Consider the following 21077-nt stretch of genomic DNA (forward strand, 5'->3'; position numbering starts at 1 on the left):
GTGACCAGAAGCAACGCCTTCTTCCTATGCCTCCTCCTCCTGGGGATTTTTTTCTTTCATTGTTATTCTTTATTCTTGACATAGTAAAACAAATTAATACGTGCACTGTAACATTATTAACATAGGGTTAAAGGTTAGAAATGAAGGTTTATTGAGGCCAAATTTTGTTTTGTGGATATCAAACTTACGAAAAGTGATCAGTAAATGCACTAAGTGTAGCACATCCTACACAACCAAACAGTACATTATCCCAACAAAGAGAGAATTCAAAGGCCAATTTATCAAGAATATATTGAGTAAAACCTTTCCAAAATTAACAAGAGCAGAGACTTTGCCAAAATAAGGTGCAAAGCTGTTTCTGGATACATTTCAGACAAAGGACAGTTTGTACAAATGTTACCCTTAAACTTATGAAGACTTATTTTGTAGGAAACTTTCCCTTTATTTAGGAATTTGTGTGGAAGGGTTCAAATCTTACTTCAGTTTAGATAATCTAAAACGTTAGACAAGTAGGGTACAACAGCAGGGTTAGTAGCGGATTCCCTTAGAAATAATAGTCGTGTTTCCCAATTATTGGGAAACATATTGGCTTTGTATTGGCAAACAGGCATCACCCAATAGTGTCATTTTTGGGTCCAGAGAAGGTAAATTCATAGGTTTGTCAACCCATCAATCAGTTTTCAGAATGACACATCAAACAGTTAAATGAACTCTTTACAAAAATACTTGAACATGTAAGATAAGATAAGATAAGATAAGATGAGATATACTTTATTGATCCTAGCAAATATAGAGCACAGTTCAAAAGAAAGGAAGAGAAGAGTAAGAAATAGTGGCTATTTGAAATAAAATAAATATGTATATAATGTATAAAAAAACAAGTATTTACAGAAGAATGATGAACAAAAATATGTACAGTAATGTGCAAATGGTCAGTTTTATGCATAAATATGAAATTGTTAAGGCATTTGTAAACTCAGATTAATATTTTTATTCATAATTTTTTATATAAATGTCTGTTGAAACTGTAATATGCACCAACACTATGATGACTGCCTGCTCATACGTTAAGATTTCTGTATTTCTATAATATAATTTTACATAAAACATAATGTTCTTTGATGGTAAACTGGTGATCTTTTTGGTCAAAAGGCAGTTAGTTCCACTTGAAAGTCAGATTTTTAACTTGTTATACTTGTTGCATAGCAGCTAATTAAAAAGTGAACTCGAAATTAAACTGCTTTTAAATAGCTGGACAGAACCTTAAGTGAATCAAATCTGACTAAAATACAGCATGTAGAAGCAATTTAAAAAAAAGCTCAGTATCAATAATGACTGATTAAACCAAAACTGGAAATAAATTATCGTGGGTTTTTTTAATTGATTTTCATTTTTATTCGTAAACCTGAATGATATAATGCAACTTTTATTGACTTTAATGTCTTCTTCTACTTGGAGATTTGAGGTTCGTTTGGTGGTTCTGAAAACGGCAGCTTCTGTTTTTATCCTCTAGATGTCCTCCCAAGTCAAAAAGTATTTTTCAACCGGCAGGTTTTTGATCAACTTTCCTAAAACTGCATATTAAACGTCCCTTTCATCATTGTGGCTTTGTCTGCACATTAAGAACTCGCAACAGTAAAACCTAAATCTTAGGCTAAATTTTCTTTCATCCACCTCAAGTTTTCCCTCCATTTTGTTCATTTCTGTTTCAGGGAATTATCTATACTTTGCTAACTGTCTGAAGTATCCATACATTGTAAATATATTGGATGTTGACAAATAAATCTCACTTTAATGAAAAAAAAAACCTGGCATATGAGGGAAATTCTCAAATACAGTCACAATCTGATTCATTTCACTCATTTATTCAATTGGTTCAAATCAAATCAAATTTATTTATATAGCACATTTCATGTACAAACAATTCAAAGTGATTTACATAAAATAACAGCATTGCAGCAGGGAGTGTAAGAAGCATTAAAAATACATAAAATAATATAAAGAGAAACAAATAAAATCATTTAAATGAATTTAAGAACAAGCAACAGTCTAGATAAGTTAAAAGATATTTCATACATAGACACATGAGAACAGAAATGTCTTTAACCTGGATTTAAAAATGTCTCCATTTGGTGAAAGTTTAATCTCCACTGGCAGTTTGTTCCACTTGTTTGCAGCATAACAGCTAAATGCTGCTTCTCCATGTTTAGTCTGGACTCTGGACTGGACCAGCTAACCTGAGTCCTTGGATCTAAGAGCTCTCCTGGGTTTATATTCTCTGAACATGTCACAGATGTATTTTGGGCCTAAACCGTTCTGGAATTTGTAAACCATCAGCAGACTTTTAAAATCTATTCTGTGACTGACTGGAAGCCAGTGTAAAGATTTTAAAACTGGTGTGATGTGTTCAGAACTCTTAGTCCGGGTTAAAACTCTAGCAGCAGCGTTCTGGATGAGCTGCAGATGTTTAATGCTCTTTGTGGGAAGTCCAGTTAAAGACATGGTTGGTAATCCTGTTCAGAAACACATTTTGTAATACTGGGTGAAATGATCCGTCTATCCTGAGAGAAATCTATACAAGATGTATTTAGAAAAAGGGACGAAAATAATCAGACCTCTGTGGCAGCTGCAAGACTGAGAAAAAGCGTCCCGCTGATCTCGGATTGGTCGCCTACAAAAAACCAATCAGATGCCTCTGCTTTCTGCCTACGCCCCCCTCTCCCGGCTCCCTGCTCCATGTGCGCACGCGGTTCTACCGGCTTTGGATGAAGCACTGACGGAATGGGGAGGGGGGGGGTGGAGCTTAGAGGAGGGGACACTTTCGAATCTTGCTAGCTCTCTTGCTAGCTCTCTAGGATTACCTACCATAGCTTTAAAAGAGCATTACAGTAATCGAGTCTACTGGAGATGAATGCATGGATGAGTTTCTCCTGGTCTTTTTGGGAGAGGAAACCTTTAATTCTGTTGATGTTTCTGAGATGGTAAAAAGCTGCCTTGGTGACAGCTTTGATGTGGCTGCTGAAAGTCAGATCTGAGTCTATCAACACTCCGAGGTTACGAACTTGGTCAGTGATTGTAATGTTTACCAACGCTGACCCTCTTCTCTTTGCTACCAAACAGAATGATCTCAGTTTTGTCTTCATTTAATTGTAGAAAATTCTCTCTCATCCAGGTGTTTATTTCCTCCAGACACTGACACAGTACGTCTGCTGGGCTGCAGTCGTCCGGTGACAGAGACACATAAAGTTGTGTATCGTCTGCATAACTGTGATAATTGATGTTAAAATTCTGCAATATCTGACCCAAAGGGAGCATATACAAGTTAAACAGAAGAGGTCCAAGAATTGACCCCTGGGGGACTCCACAAGTCATGGCCACTTGCTCAGATTCATAGCTGCCAATTGTAACAAAATAACTCTGGCCTTCTAAGTAGGACCTGAACCAGTTATGGACCGCTCTAGAAAGTCCAACCCAGTTTTCCAGCCTGTGCAACAGGATTCTGTGATCTATAGTATCAAACGCTGCGCTGAGGTCCAACAGAACCAGGACTGAAACCAGAATCAGTATTCAACCTGATGTCGTTTAAAGGTAGGGTAGGGATTTTGAGTCCAGCGAAGCTGCATTTTGAAAATACACAGGTAAAAAGTCCCAACCCTTTTCTTCACTTTCCCTCCGAAGGCACGCCTCTAGAGTACATGAACGCGCACGAGCACGAAGGTGCACGAGCGCTGTCCTGACAGCAAGCATCGATCGTTGCCGTATTTAGTATTTAGTATATGCTAACTATACGTTTAATAATGCTAGGTGCTAGCCAAGCTGGCTCTAGTTTAGCTTCCTGCCAAGCTTCTGGACGCGTAATTTGTTCACGGAGCAGGGTACGCGCACAGGGGGAGGGAGGAGCAGATTGCAGTTTGATAGACGGCATCAGTATCCAATCATTCTGAACGGTCCGTTCAGAATGATTGGATACTGTTTTTCCGAGATTGTACGTTCTAGAGGCCACTAAAACTTTTCATATTTGTGTCAAAACTTTTAATTAATCGGTTGCAATGGGGGTGTGAAGAGTATTTCAAGCAATATGTAAAAAAATGTTCCAGAAAAAGAACCCCTACCCCACCTTTAACACTTTGACCAGAGCTGTTTCAGTGCTGTGATGACGTCTGAAGCCTGATTGAAAGTTATCAAGACTTCCACTTTCATTCAGAAAGTCGTTGAGCTGGTTAACTACAACTTTCTCAATAATCTTAGACATAAAAGAGAGATTAGAGACAGGTCTGTAGTTGTTCATCATAGAGGCGTCTAGAGTTCTCTTCTTTAGGAGTGGCTTAATGGCAGCTGTCTTTAGTGACTTGGGAAAAATGCCTGATGCCAGTGAGCTGTTAACTATTCGTAGGAGATCACTTTCTACTGAGGTAAAAAACAGTTTTTAAAAAGTCGGATGGTATTATGTCCAGAGAACAAGTTGTTGATTTCAGATGCCGAACTGTTTCCTCTAGGATTTTTAAATGAACAACATTAAATTGTGACATAACGTCAGAGTTATTTCTAGGTTTTAGACACAGAATAGTTTTCTTGTTTGTCTGTGTTGCGTGAATGTTTTGTCTAATCGTTTTGATTTTTTGGCTAAAAAAGTTGGCAAATTCGTTGCATTTCTCTGTGGAGAGGTCTGGGTCTGACTGTTTAGGAGGATTTGTGAGTTTTCCAACCATAGCAAACAGAGTTCGAGAATTGTTGACATTCTTATTAATCATTTAAGATAAATGCAGCTGTCTGGCCTTGCACAGCTCATTGTTATATTTACGCAGGCTTTCTTTGTACAGCTCATAGTGAATCTGAAGCTTTGTTTTCCTCCATTTACGTTCAGCTTTCCTGCATTTTCTTTTCAGGTTTTTGACCGTAGTGGTGTTTCTCCATGGGGTTTTCTGTTTGATCAAGGTGCTCTTGATTCTTATCGGTGCAACAGCTTCCATTACATTAAAAATTTTCAAGTTAAAATGATCCAGCATTCCTTCAACCGACTCTGCGATCATTGTTGGTAACATAGCTATGGCCTCCCTAAACTGAGCACTTGTTTTCTCATTGATGTACCTCTTCTTTAGCCTGATTAACATAGACTTTCAAATCTCTTCGAGATTCTGGTCTGACCAAGACCATAACGAATACGATTCGAAATGGCCTGGTCAACCCGCCTCCCTCGGGTTGCTACTGGTTGAGGCCAGAAAAGGCTGTGCCTAAGCTTAAGCCAATCACACCACTCTTTCCTCTGACGTATGATTTAGCTACCAGCGGGGCTAACTGGTAGATTAAACTCTTACCAAAGCCAGTAGGGAGCAAGGCGAAAACGTCTTTCCTGTCAAGAAATGATTCAAGGGCTGTTCTTTGCTCGATTTTTAACGAGAATCTCCCATCGAATACTTTCATTACAGCATCTACAGCAGTGTCAAAAGCTTGACGCTGCTCCATGTTGATATTGAATGAAGCGCTTCCGTGTACAATCCATGGGTTGAGTGGCAGTTCAACCACGTCACTACCTTGAACACGCCTCTACCCCGGGCCGTTGGCTCTGCTCAAAGTTGATTGCTTCCCGACAAAGTGGGTGGAGTTTCCATTTTTTCGGGAACTCGAATCCACCTGAATGAGCAGTTTGCCTGAGTAAGTGTAGCAGAGCCGAAGGTGTTGCGTCACTGCGAGGGCGGAGCCTGGGTACCTCTTCTTAACTGAGAAGCTGGTTGTTTGAACATTCTGAGTGATATGTAAATCAAATAAAATACAAAATTGGTCAGACAAGGGCAAATCAATAACCACAACAGAAGAAATATCAACACCTTTAGAAATAACCAGGTCCAGAATGTGACCTCGAAGGTGGGTTGGTTCTGTTACATGTTGCCACAAACCAAACATGTCCAGCACAGAAGAAAATTCTTTGGCATTACCATCTGTCATATTATCTATGTGAATGTTAAAATCCCCGGTCAAGATAAAATGGTTAAAATCAGTCGAAATAACAGACAATAATTCATATTCATATTCTGAGTTGTACGTGGTACCGTTAACAGATTAGATAGATTCACCCAGCAGGCTGACTGTTTTCGATTCCTTCTTTTACTAACTAATACAGGAATCCTATTGGGTCCCAGCTTGTTCTCAGAACAGCTGTCAGAAATCAGACTTCTATAGCAGGGACCCATAACACATCATGGTATGGTATCTTTGTTTTGAACTCTGAATATTGTGCTGCTCCTTGAACATCCTGCACATCCCCTCACATCATCTGTCCTGCTCTGCCAGGACAGATGATGTAAGAGGAGGAGGAGGGGGTGCCCTGCGTTTCTCGGTTGATGGTGGTCGCTGGAGTCCTGGCTGGGATAGAGACATCCTTTTGAGACCTTGGGTGATGTGGAGTAAAGGGTCTGGTGAGGGGGGAGGGCTGGGGGTTGTTTGCCTCGCTGCTGTGTCCTTCAGTCTAATCTGTACAGTCATGTTTGGGTTTGCCGTCCCAGCAGCATGACGTAAGTGTGCACCAAGTAATCTGCATCCAGTTCGATTTGGATGCATGCCATCAGGTCTGAAACGCTCCTTACAGTTCCAAAAGATATTAAAGTTATCAAAGAACTTAATCCCATGGGCGATGCATGCATTTGACAACCATGTGTTTAGGCCAAGAAGTCTGCTGAAAAGTTCAATTCCTTTACCCACAGTAGGAATGGGGCCTGAAATGGAGACCCGGTGTGCTCCATAGTGACACAGACTCTCCAACAGCAGAGAAAAATCCTTCTTCAAGATCTCAGAGCCAGTCTTCCTTCTCAGAATATCAAAAGACCCTGTGTGGACCATGATCCTCGTGCCATCTGGATGAGTAGACAGAATGGTCGGCAAAATATCTATCAGTTCCCTGACTGATGTATCACAAAAAGTTATATTTTCCATCTTTCCATTCTGACATGCTGTGTTATAGAATCCCCGATTAGAATGGTGTCTATTCCTTTTTGTGTGGAGGTGTCAAACACTTCTGTAGTCCTCACCTTGGTTGTGGGATTTGGGCTTCTCCTGATGATCTGGTTAGCCCTAGGCTGAGGTTTGGGGCCATTTCTTTTGTTTGTCTTCATGTTTGGGTTACATTCATCATCACACACTCTATTTTGAGTCAATGGATCGTATCTATTATGCAATGGAACTTCAGGTGGCGGAGTGAGTGCTGGAGGTTTAGGTTTGGTGCTGGATTTACCTCTGCGACGGACAACATGAGACCAGATCCTGGCTGGGGTTGATGATTTGGGTTTGGCACCAACACTGTTCCAGTGGGAGATATCAGTCGGACCGTCCTGTTTGGGAGCTTCACCAGATATTCCAATGTCATTTGGACAGATCCAGGGAAGTGTGTCAGCCAGGTCTGCAGTGTGAGATTCCACATCAGCTGTGAACCCGTGTAGAAATATCTGAGTTAGTCCTTTGGCACATGAAGGCTCCACAGCCTGCGCAGGAGCTATAATAGAGTCAATAAATTCCTCGTTGTTACGAATGTCTTGCAGCGTTTCAATCCTCTTCTCGAGCTGTGCTACCTTCGCAAAGAGTAGCTCACACTGTGTGCAGCTCACTGATACTGCAGGGTTAGGAGACATTGTTCTGTCCGATTCTCTTTGTAAACAGGAGGGCTAATACCGTTTACAAATATACAATTAACAGAAAAAGAATAAAAGAATAAAATTATTGTGTAACTCTGTAATATTGAATTGCATATGGAAATATTTTTGAGCTAAAATGTTGTATGTTAAGTTGTACAGAGGAAACAGGTACATGTCTTGTCAAAGAAACATCTATTAAAACAAAATATCTCTCGTCTTACAAATTAAATAGCTACACATCAAATTTAAACATCCATCCATCCATCCATCCATCCATCCATCCATCCATCCATCCATTATCTTCCGCCTGTCCGGGGGTCGGGTCGCGGGGGCAGCAGCTTAAGCAGAGAAACCCAGACGTCCCTGTCCCCGGCCACTTCCTCCAGCTCTTCTGGGGGGACCCGAGACGTTCCCAGGCCAGCCGAGAAACATAGTCTCTCCAACGTGTCCTGGGTCTTCCCCGGGGCCTCCTCCCAGTGGGACGGGCCCGGAAGACCTCACCAGGGAGGCGTCCAGGAGGCATCCGAACCAGATGCCCGAGCCACCTCATCAAATTTAAACAAAAAAATAAAACAAATTTGTTCTATAATCACTTTTCTGGAAATCTTACAGTTTGATTTGCCATCGTGATACTGATCAACATTATCTGACACTGATCTGTGAAAGCACTGATAACTCAGAGAAATGCTGCAGTATTGTTGGCAAAATTATACTGCAGAAAATTAAAATTAAAAAATACTGTTGAACAATATTTGCTTAATCTTAGCTTGAGTTTTCTGGTGCAATGTTCACTGTCTTTTTGCCTTTTTTGGTCTCCAACTCTTCAGGGAAACATTTAGCTCTTTAGCTGTTAAATGCTTCATCATATTCACCACCTGACTTTGCCAACCAGCAATGTCGAGCAGGAAGTACATGATTGAGATTTAGTTTTTTCCATTGACAACAGCTGCTTACGGCAGCTGAAAATGAAAGTTTTCTTCATTTTTTTTTAAGCCAAATTTAGAAAACTGCGCCGACAGCTGAAGGTCTCAATTTGAGCGCCAACAGGACCGCATTATCTGCAAAAAGCAAAGATATGCAGATATCCTCAGCCTCAATGATTTGTTCATTTGTGCATATTACTTATGCACACATCTCATCCCAACTGTCCAAGTGACTTCTTCTCTGTTGATTTTGGTAAAGGTTTTTTAATGAAATCATTTGCTTTTGAGTTTTTCCATCATGGAGCTATTTTTCTCCCTGGATACCTCAGGGTCACCTTTCTCGTGAAGTTTTAAATGCACGCCCATCTATCTGGGAGAAGGCCCGAGGGTAGACCCAGAATGTAATGAAACCGGTCACCTGTACAGGGTGTGCCCCATGTATTGCCTGATGGGAGCTGGAACAGGCTCCAGCCCCCTGTGACCATGAATAGGAATAACTGGGTATGGTAAATGGATGGATGGATAACATATCCTATTTCATGTGAATGTCTTGGAATTAAGAGAAACTGGAATGCTTTGCAAGGGAAAAGGAATACAGTCAGGGCCGGGGTGGGCCATTTTCTCAGTCCGGGAATTTAATTCAAATTCAGGCCACTCTGATATGGAGGAGGAATTTGAGTCCATGAAAAAAGATAAAACAAACAAAAAATATTCGTGTTCAGTCCGAAATGGATAGAAATCAACAAGAAAACAGATTCTTCCTTTCACATCAAAGCGTCGTGCCCGCGCGGTGTCCGGATAAGTGCTCATTGCAACTTGAAAATAGAACAGCCTATTCCCTGCACGGGCGTGAGCGGGCTCAGCTCACATTATAATAAATGGGAGGGGAAGGCTTGAACATGAAACATGATGCTGATTCCCGCGGATAGAATGCGTATGCAGACTCTCCAGTAATTAAAAAAGGCAACTAAACACCCCAACGTGCTCGCGCTGCCCCTGCCCTGCCATACTGCCCCTGTCCCTGCGCACGCGAACCATGTAGAATATTTGCATACAGCCCTTCTAAATAATTATATTTATTTTAATTGCATGTTTGAGATGCATTTAATAACAAATATCAAACAACAAATGTGATCGCCCCTATTTAATATTGCGTTAGTAACCACATGTGCGCGCCTGTGGGAATGTGGGCTACAGTTGATGAGGAGATAAAGCGTGATAAAGCGTTAAGCAATTGTTCATCAGAACTGGAATGTAAAGAAAGTGTTCGGTTCTTCTTTGAATATAGGAATACACTTCTAAATCATATAAATTGTGAGATTTTACATATTTAACAACAAAAGCTGTCAGATGACATGACAGTTGAGTTGACATTGAAAAACGTTTGCCACGTTATAGCCTATTTGATCAAATTCACAACCAGGCCTATTATCCATATCTCTCAGTAACCTACCAGCTTGTCTTGAGAAGATATCTGTCAATTTGGCACATTTGGCTGCCACCTCCTGTCTTTTTTTTAGCTTAGCCCACTCTGTTCCACCTGGCCTTTTTCTACCCTCCATCACTGACGCGCTCTGTGTCGCGCCATTGTTATTTAAAAGACGAGCCATGGGCCAAACCATCTGAAACATTTGGGAGGAGAGAATTCCCTTACATGGTAGAACCTATTTAATCTGCTGTGATGCAGCAGGCGGCTGCGCTGCAATGGTGAATTTATGCAGACTACATTTGAATTGATATTAATGCAAGAATAAGATAAGTGACAAAAATTAGTTACAACTATTTTCCCCATGGGCCAAGCAGCCTAGGTCGATGGTTTGGGCCGGGATGGGTCCCGGATAATACCATTGCCAAACCGGCATTGAATACAGTGCTTAGCCTTTTGCCACCACAGATACGGTCATTTTTGACCAATCGGAGCAGCATGTTTCGAGAGCACCTTAAAGAGATGAGAGCTACATCAAAGCACTTCACAGGTGATGAAAAAATATGTGTTTTCTTCCTAATAATACATATATCTCTACCAGGAAGCCCCTCCCAAAATGTATGACCCTGAAATGAATATACTATTGGCTCTTTTGAACCAGAAGACACAATCATTGATGCAAATCAATAACTCACTGCCTGGTGTGCAAGCTGTTGCCATCAGTATGCATGACATAACAGTTATTGCATTTCTTAATGCACATTTAATGCACTGTTGTGCTGAATTTATTGATCTGGGCAGGGAAAAACACTTCCTGCAGGATGAGAGATGAACCTCAGTGAGTAACAGCTCCACAGACTGTAATCTATTGATTTCTTGATTTAACAGAGCAGGACACCAACCTTTTTGGCATGTGTGAGAATTTGTCATTTCTACATAATGGATAGACTTTGACTTGAATTGTAAATTATCATTGGGAAAGGAAAATTAAGCTGTTAAGATCAGGTATGGTCAGGTATTGTGACCATTTAAGAAAAAAAGGACACTCAGATCATATCCATTACTTGAGAACTTAAATCATCACCTTAATAATTGATTGATAAAGTGTAAAACACTGGCAAAGTTAGAAAAATGCATTAGTAATTATTTAAGCAAAAATGCTCCAAACTGAGCTACACCGTCTTCATATATGTGAAATTTAGATTAACTGTTGACAAAAGAATAGCTCAAATGAAAAAAAACAAAACATGCAGCTAAAAGTAGTTGTTTAAATCTTTGAGTAATAAAAAAGGTTATGATAAGTTCAAAGTAATCATTTCAAATAAATATAAAAGTAATAGTTAGCTCAAAGTTAATCACAGAACCATATAGAGACAAACAAGACAAACAACCACCCACACTCACACTCACTCCTGGGACAATTTAGTCACCAATTAACCTACCGTGCATGTTTTTGGGCCGTGGGAGGAAGCTGGAGTACCTGGAGAGAACACGGGTACACAGGGAGAACATGCAAACTCCACATGGAAAGGGCCCAGCTGGGAATTGAAACAGGAACCCTCTTGCAGTGAGGTGAGAGTGCGGCCAGATGAAATTAATCGTTTGAACAGTTAATTAGCTAACTGTTCAAATACTAATAGAAACCTGATAAATAATTGTCATGGTTTGATGGTTTCCTAAAAGTTATACAGTAAAATATAGTTTGAAGTAAAATAAACTGTTTAACCCTAATCCCTGATAGGGGACATTTTTGTCCACTTGGTGTGTACTTTCTCCTCTAACTTCACACTTGAAATAGTGATACTCATCATATTTGGTCCAGTTGTGCATTTTTGACAATTTTTTTCAAATTTCAAACACATCATGTACAATGCAATTTTTCATTGTGTAGAAAAAAAACTGCTTAATTTCTGAAAAGGGACATTTTTTGTCCCATTTTAAAACAACCTAAAAACATCATATATTAATATTTCTTTCCACTTTTTTTTTCATAAATGTTTTATTCCACTTCGGTTCTGATTAGAACTACCAAGTTTTCAATCATTTTCAAAAAATTAACCCTTTAGATGCCAATTTGAACTTTATAGCCCAAATTTTAATCCTTTAGGTGCCAGTATTTTCAAAATATGGAATGCAAAGTGGAATTATTGAGTAGGGATAATTGTGGTCTGGGATATGTCAATGATTAGCAATAAGATTGATTTTTAGAGATTTTAAATTTTTTTGTTATGCCTGATTTAAAAAAAAAAAAAAAAAAAAAACTCCTTAATTTCTGAAAAATGATCCCCAAAATACCATATTGGCGTTTACATCCTATAAACCAGTATTTAAAGGGTTACATTTTTGAAAATAATTGAAAACTTGGTAGTTATGATCAGGACTGAAGTGGAAGAAAAGATCTATGAAAAAAAGCGGAAAAAAATATTAACACATGATGTTTTTAAGTTGTTTTAAAAGGGGACAAAAATGTCCCTTTTCAGAAATTAAGTTGTGTTTTAAATCAGGTATGAGGGTTAAAATAATAGTGTTAATGATTAACTAAAAGCAATTAATAAACAGTTTAATTTTAGCCGAAATTTGTTGCAGCCAAGAAAATATTATTTAAAGTAAAGTCTTTTATTCGAGCTTCCTACAAAAACAAAACGGCAAACTGGGCAGAGTGATAGGTCTGTCGTGACATGTTTAAAGAACAGAGTGAGCACCGTGTCATTTTTCCTCCTCTCTGATGGCCTTTCAGGGCGGAGACACACCGGGAGGAGGAGGAGAAAGAGGAGAGGAGGGGCGCGGACCGTCACCGGACAGGACTGTGGGAAAGCGAAGACGGAGGGTTCAATTTAACCTCCTAGACTGGGCGGTGGGCAGAGGTGGTGGACGGTGTTTAGGAAGGATAACTGTGACTGAAGCTGCCGGGGGGGTGACCACCGGGAGCTCGGAGTGCTGCTGCTGCCGTAACCCCGCACAGCATCAACATGGAACTGGAGAACATCGTGGCCAACACCGTGCTGCTTAAAGCTCGGGAAGGTAAGGATGGAGAGGGCAGTTTGACAGCTCCTGTCCCCGGCTGTCGTATCGACACGGCACCGGTCCAACGGCAGTAGGGATCATGGGTTATCCGGACAGTTACTGCACTTCCTCTTGGCTGGTTGTCAAATCTTTTGATGATGCGAGCAGGATGTTGCCGTAAATACGTGTAAACCCTCTTAAAAACTCTAATTTTCCGCCTGCCTAGTTTGGGGTGTACATGAAACTGTCAATTACTCTGTTATGACATACATACCACCTCCAGATCGTTATTATCTTCTGAAATATTGCATTAATTTTGGCGCATGAAGGATGATAGAAAGATTAGGACTTTTTTTCTTTTTGTCCAGAATGCTTCAAGCACAAGTGTGATTGACGCTTTAACATATGTTTAAAGTGACTTTGGCGTGGCTCCGATAGTGCACATCAAAAGAAGTCCGGAAGGGCTTGCAACTGTGAATTGTGACTGCAGCGACACGTCGGGTTTCCCTTGCTGATGTTGCAGCATCGTCCTGTAGTTTGCGAAACAGGATGTTGAGGCAGAGCAGCTGTGCCGGGTTTTGTGCACAACTGAGTTTAATGTTCCTGCCGGAGCGCCCTTTCTATAAAGGCAGACAGTGTAGAATGTGGAAGTTATGTTTGTGCGTAATATGTACAAAACACTGGCCCAGCTCAGCAGCTCTCCTTCTGCACTTCATACATGAGCACATCAGAGACCTTTTGTTGTTATTGTGAAGAGGAAACAAAGGTTGTGTTGACTCACGGCCAACATAATCCCAATGCCATCTGCAAGGGGACAGGGGAAGATGAGTGTTACGATCCCTCGCTGTGAGCTTATCTGCAGCCTCTCAGAGGACCAGGACTCAAGCTTCAGTGTTGTGCCCATCCACAGTATTTCTCAGCTGAGGATTGTCTGTGATCTCTGACCTTCAGGGAGTGTTTGAGCCTGACAAAACCTCACCGGATATGGGGACAAGTTTGTTAAACAGAGAGTTGTGCACAGGGCCGTTTCTAGCTTTGTGGGGGCCCTAAGCAAGATGCCATTTGGGGGCCCCTAGTTTGTCAAACTACAATGAAGAGATTCCTAACCCTTTAGATGGAACACTAAGATCTATTACACTTTATGAGCAAAACAGGCTAGAGTTTAAATTAAACATCTTAAGTTGAACCACTCAGGCAAGTTAAACTAATAAGAATATATAATACAAAGAAAACAATAAATAAAACAGATTTTGAGTTTTTTTTAAATATTAAACTGTAATGTACAGCGTCCCTTTAAAGATTGTACCCAATTACAAAGTAGATAGATAGATAAATACTTTATTGATCCCGAAGGAAATTCAAGCATCCAGTAGCAGACATAAAGCAATAAAAAATGTTTCTACAATTATAAACACTTTAAAAACAATATAAGAATTTAAAAAACTATTTAAAAAACAGTCTAAAGAAAAAAAAAATCTAAAGTAACCAGTGAAATAAGACCAAAGTGAAATATAAAGTGACCAGTGAAATACATAAGCGCCATCACTTAAAGCTGTTGTACATCCTGATGGCCAGAGGAACAAAAGAGCTTTTGAAGTTGTCACTTTTAAGAAGTTTCTGTATTTATCTACACATTGTACTAGTTAAAGTAATAAAACTAAGAATAATGATCCAATGCCACAATATTCTAAAATAATCAACAGGATGCCTAATATTTGTATTTCACTTAAAAAACTAACAGTAGAACACTTCTAATTAGAGGCCTATAAATAACACACCAAACTTAGTAAATGAATCTTATGTAATGCCAAAATCGTGTGAAATACCTGAGAGACAACTTCCACTGAACAATGACAGAGCAGGACAACAACATGCCTCCCTCCCTACTAGAATCTGAATAAACTTGAGTCAGTCAGTCATTCCCGTGGCAGGACTGACTGTTCATTCACGTGTGACATACTCATCTTAAATAAGCAAACTTTCATGAGGCAAACACTGAAGCCGAGTTTATAACGAACAAATCCCAGCCAGCTACACAACATTTATCCGAGGCTAGCTAGCAGGACAAATAAACACAAAAAACGTCCCACCTCCAGCTATCCAGCCCACATCACCCAACACATGCCTTACCTTTATTCTCGGGCCGTTTTTCTTCCTCCATTTTTCCGCGCCACTAATATAACTTCTTTTTTATGCCATTACGGCGTTTGTCTTGTTAACTTTTCTCGCTTTTTAGGGGAATGATGGGTAGATGTCAATCATTCCTGTCACACCTGTTGGCGGCCTGCTACGCCACTCAACGTGTGACAGTGCTGTACTTTACACAAACTCTACACGTCGCCAGCATTCGTAGATTTTGTTGGTAACTCCAAACTTTTCGTCAAATCCAATCGCTAACCAAGCCTAGGTTGCTGACGTTAGCTGAGGTTAGCTGGCAGCAATATCACTGAACGTTAGGTTAGCAAAACAATTACACCAAAAACACGAACTTACCAGCAAGGGATGCACGAGCGTCATCTCTCCCTTTTCTTTTCTTTCTTTTGTCAGCGCCAGAATCTTGTGGCCTTTTACTTGACATTCTAAATCTTCTTCACTGTTAACGGGCATAACTCAGAAAACGTCAGGTAGGAGGATGCTCCACCACCTCCGATGCGGTAACTTTGAAGACTGTACCATTTCAGAGAGGGGTGGGGGGCGGGGCTAGATAAGGTAAACAAATCTAATTTGCCCGAATCGAGTAATAGGGCACACAATTAAGAAAAACAACGCTGGGCCTGTTCATAACTAATTTATATAATTTCTTTAATGTAATAATATAATAACTATCATGACATTTTTTTTTAACAACCTTAATTTTGGGGGCCCCTGCCAGGTACTTGGGGCCCTACGCGCTCTGTGTACTCTGCGTATGCAGAGCGGCGGGCCTGGTTGTGCAGCCATGAAAACTTACTGCTCGGCTCTGATTTAGTCTAATGCACCATCCTGTTTAATTTGACATGCTTAAGCCTATTAAAGGGGCAATCCTCTGATTTTACACATGAATGAGAGAATGTTTGTCATCTGAAGTACTGAATACAGCTTTTTTCGGAGCTTCTGTATGCTTTATATAGTCCAGAAGTCTTGGATTTGCCCATTTGTGAAGTAGAAATTTACTGAAACATCAAAGTATAGTTATGAAAAGAATCTGGTTTTAAAGTGAACATTGTTTGTTTCAAATTGAGGGTTTTCTTATCCAAATTGTAAGTAGCTGTAACATTTTAGTCAAAATTCGGTAATGCAGCCATCTGAAGTCCTGAATATAGCTTTTTAGGAGCTTGTATGTGCTTTATATAGTCCAAAAGTCTTGGATTTGAGTTGATTTGAGCTTTATGTAGTCCAAAAGTCTTTGATTTGCGCTTTATGTAGTCCAAAAGTCTTGGATTTGAGCTTTATGTAGTCCAAAAGTCTTTGATTTGCGCTTTATGTAGTCCAAAAGTCTTGGATTTGAGCTTTATGTAGTCCAAAAGTCTTGGATTTGACCTGATTTGCGCTTTATGTAGTCCAAAAGTCTTGGATTTGACCTGATTTGCGCTTTATGTAGTCCAAAAGTCTTTGATTTGAACTTTATGTAGTCAAAAAGTCTTTGATTTGCGCTTTATGTAGTCCAAAAGTCTTTGATTTGAACTTTATGTAGTCCAAAAGTCTTTGATTTGCGCTTTATGTAGTCCAAAAGTCTTTGATTTTAACTTTATGTAGTCCAAAAGTCTTTGATTTGCGCTTTATGTAGTCCAAAAGTCTTGGATTTGAGCTTTATGTTATGCAAAAGTATTGAATTTGAACTTTATGTAGTCCAAAATTCTTGGATTTGAGCTTTATGTAGTCCAAAAGTCTTGGATTTGAGCTGATTTGCGCTTTATGTAGTCCAAAAGTCTTTGATTTGAACTTTATGTAGTCCAAAAGTGTTGAATTTGTGCTTTTTGTAGTCCAGAAGTCTTGGATTTGCGCTTTATAAATTCAGCAGTTTGCTGCTCAAAGGCAACCCAGTCTCACAGAAAAACGTGTAATAGCTACGTTGGTCCACAAGGGAAAACGTGGTATTGTCACAATTTGGCGCCCAAAATTGTGACAATACCACGTTTTATTTGGCCTATTCATTTACATTGCTTCGCAACCAGGTCACGTGACTATCAAGTTTCCCTCAGCTAAAAAAGGAAAATTGCCGACTGTCAACCTTTTTTTCTGTGAAAAACACAATATTTTAAGAAAGGATCTGCATTTGTATGCATTTCGATGGCATTTATAGCGAGAACTATGCATAATATTTTCAGAATCTTTGTTCAGAGAATGTAGACGATCTTTCGTTTATTAGTTTCGCCGAAGATTTTGGCATCTCCTCGAAAAAACGTAAGAATAACACGTTTTGTACCGTTGTTAAGGTGGTTGCTATGGACGCTGCTATCTCTACCTCACCGACCTGCGCCGACATTCCCCGTACTTTTTAAAAAAAAAAATAAATATTTATATATATATATATATATATATATATATATATATATATATTTGGTTTGTTTTTTTGGTGGTTGTTTTTTTTATATAGCCACACTATATCTGCGTGGCGCATGCACCAGTGGCTGAGGCACGGCAACCCGACCAGGACAATGCAAAGGAATTTAGGCTGACATGAAGGAACAACAATTTAATTGTGTGTAGTTAAATATGACACAACAGAACTTCTGTTGTGTATGCATTCTAATATGCTTTACTCTGTTCATTTTACATTTTTATGGAATATGTATTTACAAAAAACAAAAGATAATTTTTTATCAGAAATAATAATATAAGTATATCTATGCACCCTATTTGACTGTTATCAGTCTATTCAATAGACTATCAGCACACATCAGTCCTGCTGCGTTTTTTTTTTTTTTTTTTTGATCAGGTTGCCAGATCTCGTCTTTTATGTTTAGCTTACCTGGTAGCTATTGTAGCAGTGTGGTTGTTGACCCAATAGAGGCGGACTGGTCACGTAATGCGTAAAAAACGCAGGTACTAGCGAACCTGGCAACCACTCCGAGCTGGTTAAAGAGCTACTTACCAAAAAACATGACTCCTATTTATGTGTGTATGTATGCCGACATAAACATACATATGTCTATTTGGTTATATGTGTATCTGATTTGATGGAAGAAGTTGGGCTGATTAATATAGTGATGAAAGAGTAGTAGTATTATACTAGTGAATATAGCGGACAAACAACATACACACACACACATATGTCTGTCTAATTGAGGTGCTGAGAGGGCTACCTGTTGAAGAATGATCTTTATTGTTATTGTTTATCATTTTTGTGAAGTGAGTGCCCTGCCATAGGGGTTTGGGATGTTTACATACCCATGCCCAGGGGCCCATTGTCACCCACCTATGAGTAAAATAATCCAAAGCCAAAATTATGAACATGATTAGGAAAATCATCAATACCTTGAAGGTTCTTTCTAACCAAAAATGAAAAAAAAAAAAAATCCAAAGACTTGATTTCATCCAGGTTGGACAATCAAATGGTCTTAGAACCCACACCTCAAAGAAGCTTACACCAAACAGAGGTGAAAATTACACTTTGTTGTAGGACAAAATGAAAGACATTTTTGAAAATACCTTGACCTGGTGAATAACATATGTGTGAAGATTATAAATCAGTCCTGCCTTGAAATATTGACCTCTGAACGTTGACCTCAGTGCAATTTAGAAGGCTTGTTAATCATTAACAGAAGAGGCTACAGATATGGAACCAACTGTTATGGAGAGCTCTTGACTTCAGCTATGTGACTATACCCATATGGATATTGTCACCAAGGGGGACGCTATCAAATATGGTAAAAAATAATTTTCACCAATTTCACAATTGCATATTTAAAATATGGTGACATAAATGTGTTTTCCACCCCTTTAAATCTCTCCTTGTACTCTCAATTTAGTATTTACCACTCCAAATTATAAGAAATACGCCTGTTTTTAAAATAAACTACAATTTCTTTGTGATGTGCTATGTATCTGATCTGAGCGCCATATTTGTAGTTCTTCCCAGTTTGCAAAGTAGGGTTTTAAAAACATATATATATTGAATATATCAAATATCTAGTGCAGCCGAATTAGTAATTATACTTCATCTATATGATTGAGGTTTGAAAAAAGTCCAGATGTTGGTATATGTTAGATATTCTAACTGTTATTGTCGAAATGTGGTTTTGGGTTAGCAGTTTCTTCCGTTTTGCAAAGTAGGGTTGGAAAAACATACATCTACTAAATATATAAAATATCAAGTACAGCCGAATTAGTAATTACACTTCATCTCGATGATCAATACAAAGAAAAATTAAATAAATTTACTTCAGATACTTTTAGAGCCGCACCATGTAATATCATACAAAATCAACACGGTACTCGTAGTACTTCCGGTTTGCAAGTTTTATTTATAGTCGCATAAAGACAGATTATATGTGCGTATAATATATTTATGATGAATATATTATGAGAGATACACGTTTGGTCAATAAAAAAAAAAATTAAAAAAAAAAAGCCCATGCCTGATAACAGGCCTTCTCGCTCTACTGGCTCACTGAAATAATGGCCCACTGATAGAAATGTTTGATAATGTTTTATCAACCATTTCTATGATAAGGTCACTATTGTTATGTGGCTATATCTTTATATATATTTATATATATATATATATATATATATATATATATATATATATATATATATATATATATACACATTTTTTATCATTTTTTTTAAACAGAAATTAAAATTTCTCGCTAGAAATTCCATCGAAATGCATACAAATGCAGATGCTTTATTATAGTATTTTTATACTCCGTCTGTCCCCTGTAAGAAAAGTTATCAGCTGTGGAAATGCTTGCTTAGAAGCCACTGGGTCTAAAAAGGAAATTGTATTTGAAACCAAAGTGGCGTCCACACTGATTCCAAATTTTGAGTGTGGTTCTGACCCAATAAAATGTTGATGCTTTACTGCTGTTTGGTTAGTTTGGCTGCAGTCTCTGTACTCTGCCTCTGTTTTTTGTCACATCAGGGATCTCACGATCATCTTACAACGACAGGTTGGAAAAAGCTCACACCTGCTCCTGAAAGAGGTCCTGAATCAGTTTTCCTGTTGGCTTTGAGGAAGCCTTTGCTTGGACATTGTTCCACACAGGTGTTAGGCTGGGTTTTCCCTTTAAAAGAATGAAGCTTCCCACGTTGACAGCTGCAGATGGCAACAAGAGGAAACTGCGTTTTAGTGGCAGTGAGGAGAAGTCAGGCAGCGTGACGCTCAGCTGTTCGGGAGTTCAGATATCAGTCCGACCACTTTGTGTCTCTTACTGTGTGCAGATAAGTCAGTCAGTCTGTTGGTTTATGCAACCCAGAGATTATATAACAAAACTCAGGGTGAAAATTGATGACTCCCCCCCTGCAAGTTATTACTTTGTTTTAGGTACATTGAATGGATTGTGGCCAAAATAATGACAGATAATAAGTAAATAAATGCCTTCTGGTAACTCTATTAGTTTGTAATTTTCTCCTGATGCATTTCTATTTTCCATTTATTCCCATAATGGCTATCGGGTACTGGTTGGCCCCAACTGATCTGCACTTTTAGCTTTAAGGTGGAACTTGTTCTCGTGATGCAGATGTTTGTCTTCAAGGCTGACTGTTTTTAGAGTCATAAAACGTGGTTCATGGCTTTACAAGAGCCCAGAGCAAGCAACACTTCTGGTCGATGATATTTTTGTTTTTTTAGTGATTTGATAACAGAACTTTGGTTCTGAACTCTCTTTATCAGTGTTCTGAGTTTGAAAGTATGGACAAGACTCAATATTTCTTTTTTCTTTTTGACAGCTGGTTGCGCAAATGCAGCTTTATCTCACAGCGATTTGTTTCTAAGAGTTTCTATGAAGCTCCAAAAGACAAGCCACATTACCGCCATAAGAAGCACGTAGAAGAAGAGTAGGATGGTGGAGGAATCATTGGTTGTGGTTGTTGTTTTGCTCATGGTTTGAAAGAACACATCTTATAAATGGTGAATCTAATTTGCTTTGACAATGGACACACAGGATTTTCTTTTCT

At 39.1% G+C, this 21077-nt stretch overlaps 1 protein-coding gene across 1 annotated transcript in view; it reads left to right on the top strand.

Moving 5' to 3' along the window:
- Positions 1-12745: 12745 nt before the first annotated feature.
- Positions 12746-21077, top strand: part of grk6 (G protein-coupled receptor kinase 6) — a 76295-nt gene continuing 67963 nt past the window's right edge. Inside the window, exon 1 of the mRNA XM_075486575.1 lies at positions 12746-12992. Coding sequence (XP_075342690.1) covers positions 12941-12992 — 52 coding nt within the window. The 5' untranslated portion in view covers positions 12746-12940. The remainder of the gene's footprint in view (positions 12993-21077) is intronic.

The sequence above is a fragment of the Odontesthes bonariensis genome, chromosome 16 (genome assembly GCF_027942865.1).
Source record: "Odontesthes bonariensis isolate fOdoBon6 chromosome 16, fOdoBon6.hap1, whole genome shotgun sequence".
Taxonomy (NCBI): Eukaryota; Metazoa; Chordata; class Actinopteri; order Atheriniformes; family Atherinopsidae; genus Odontesthes; species Odontesthes bonariensis.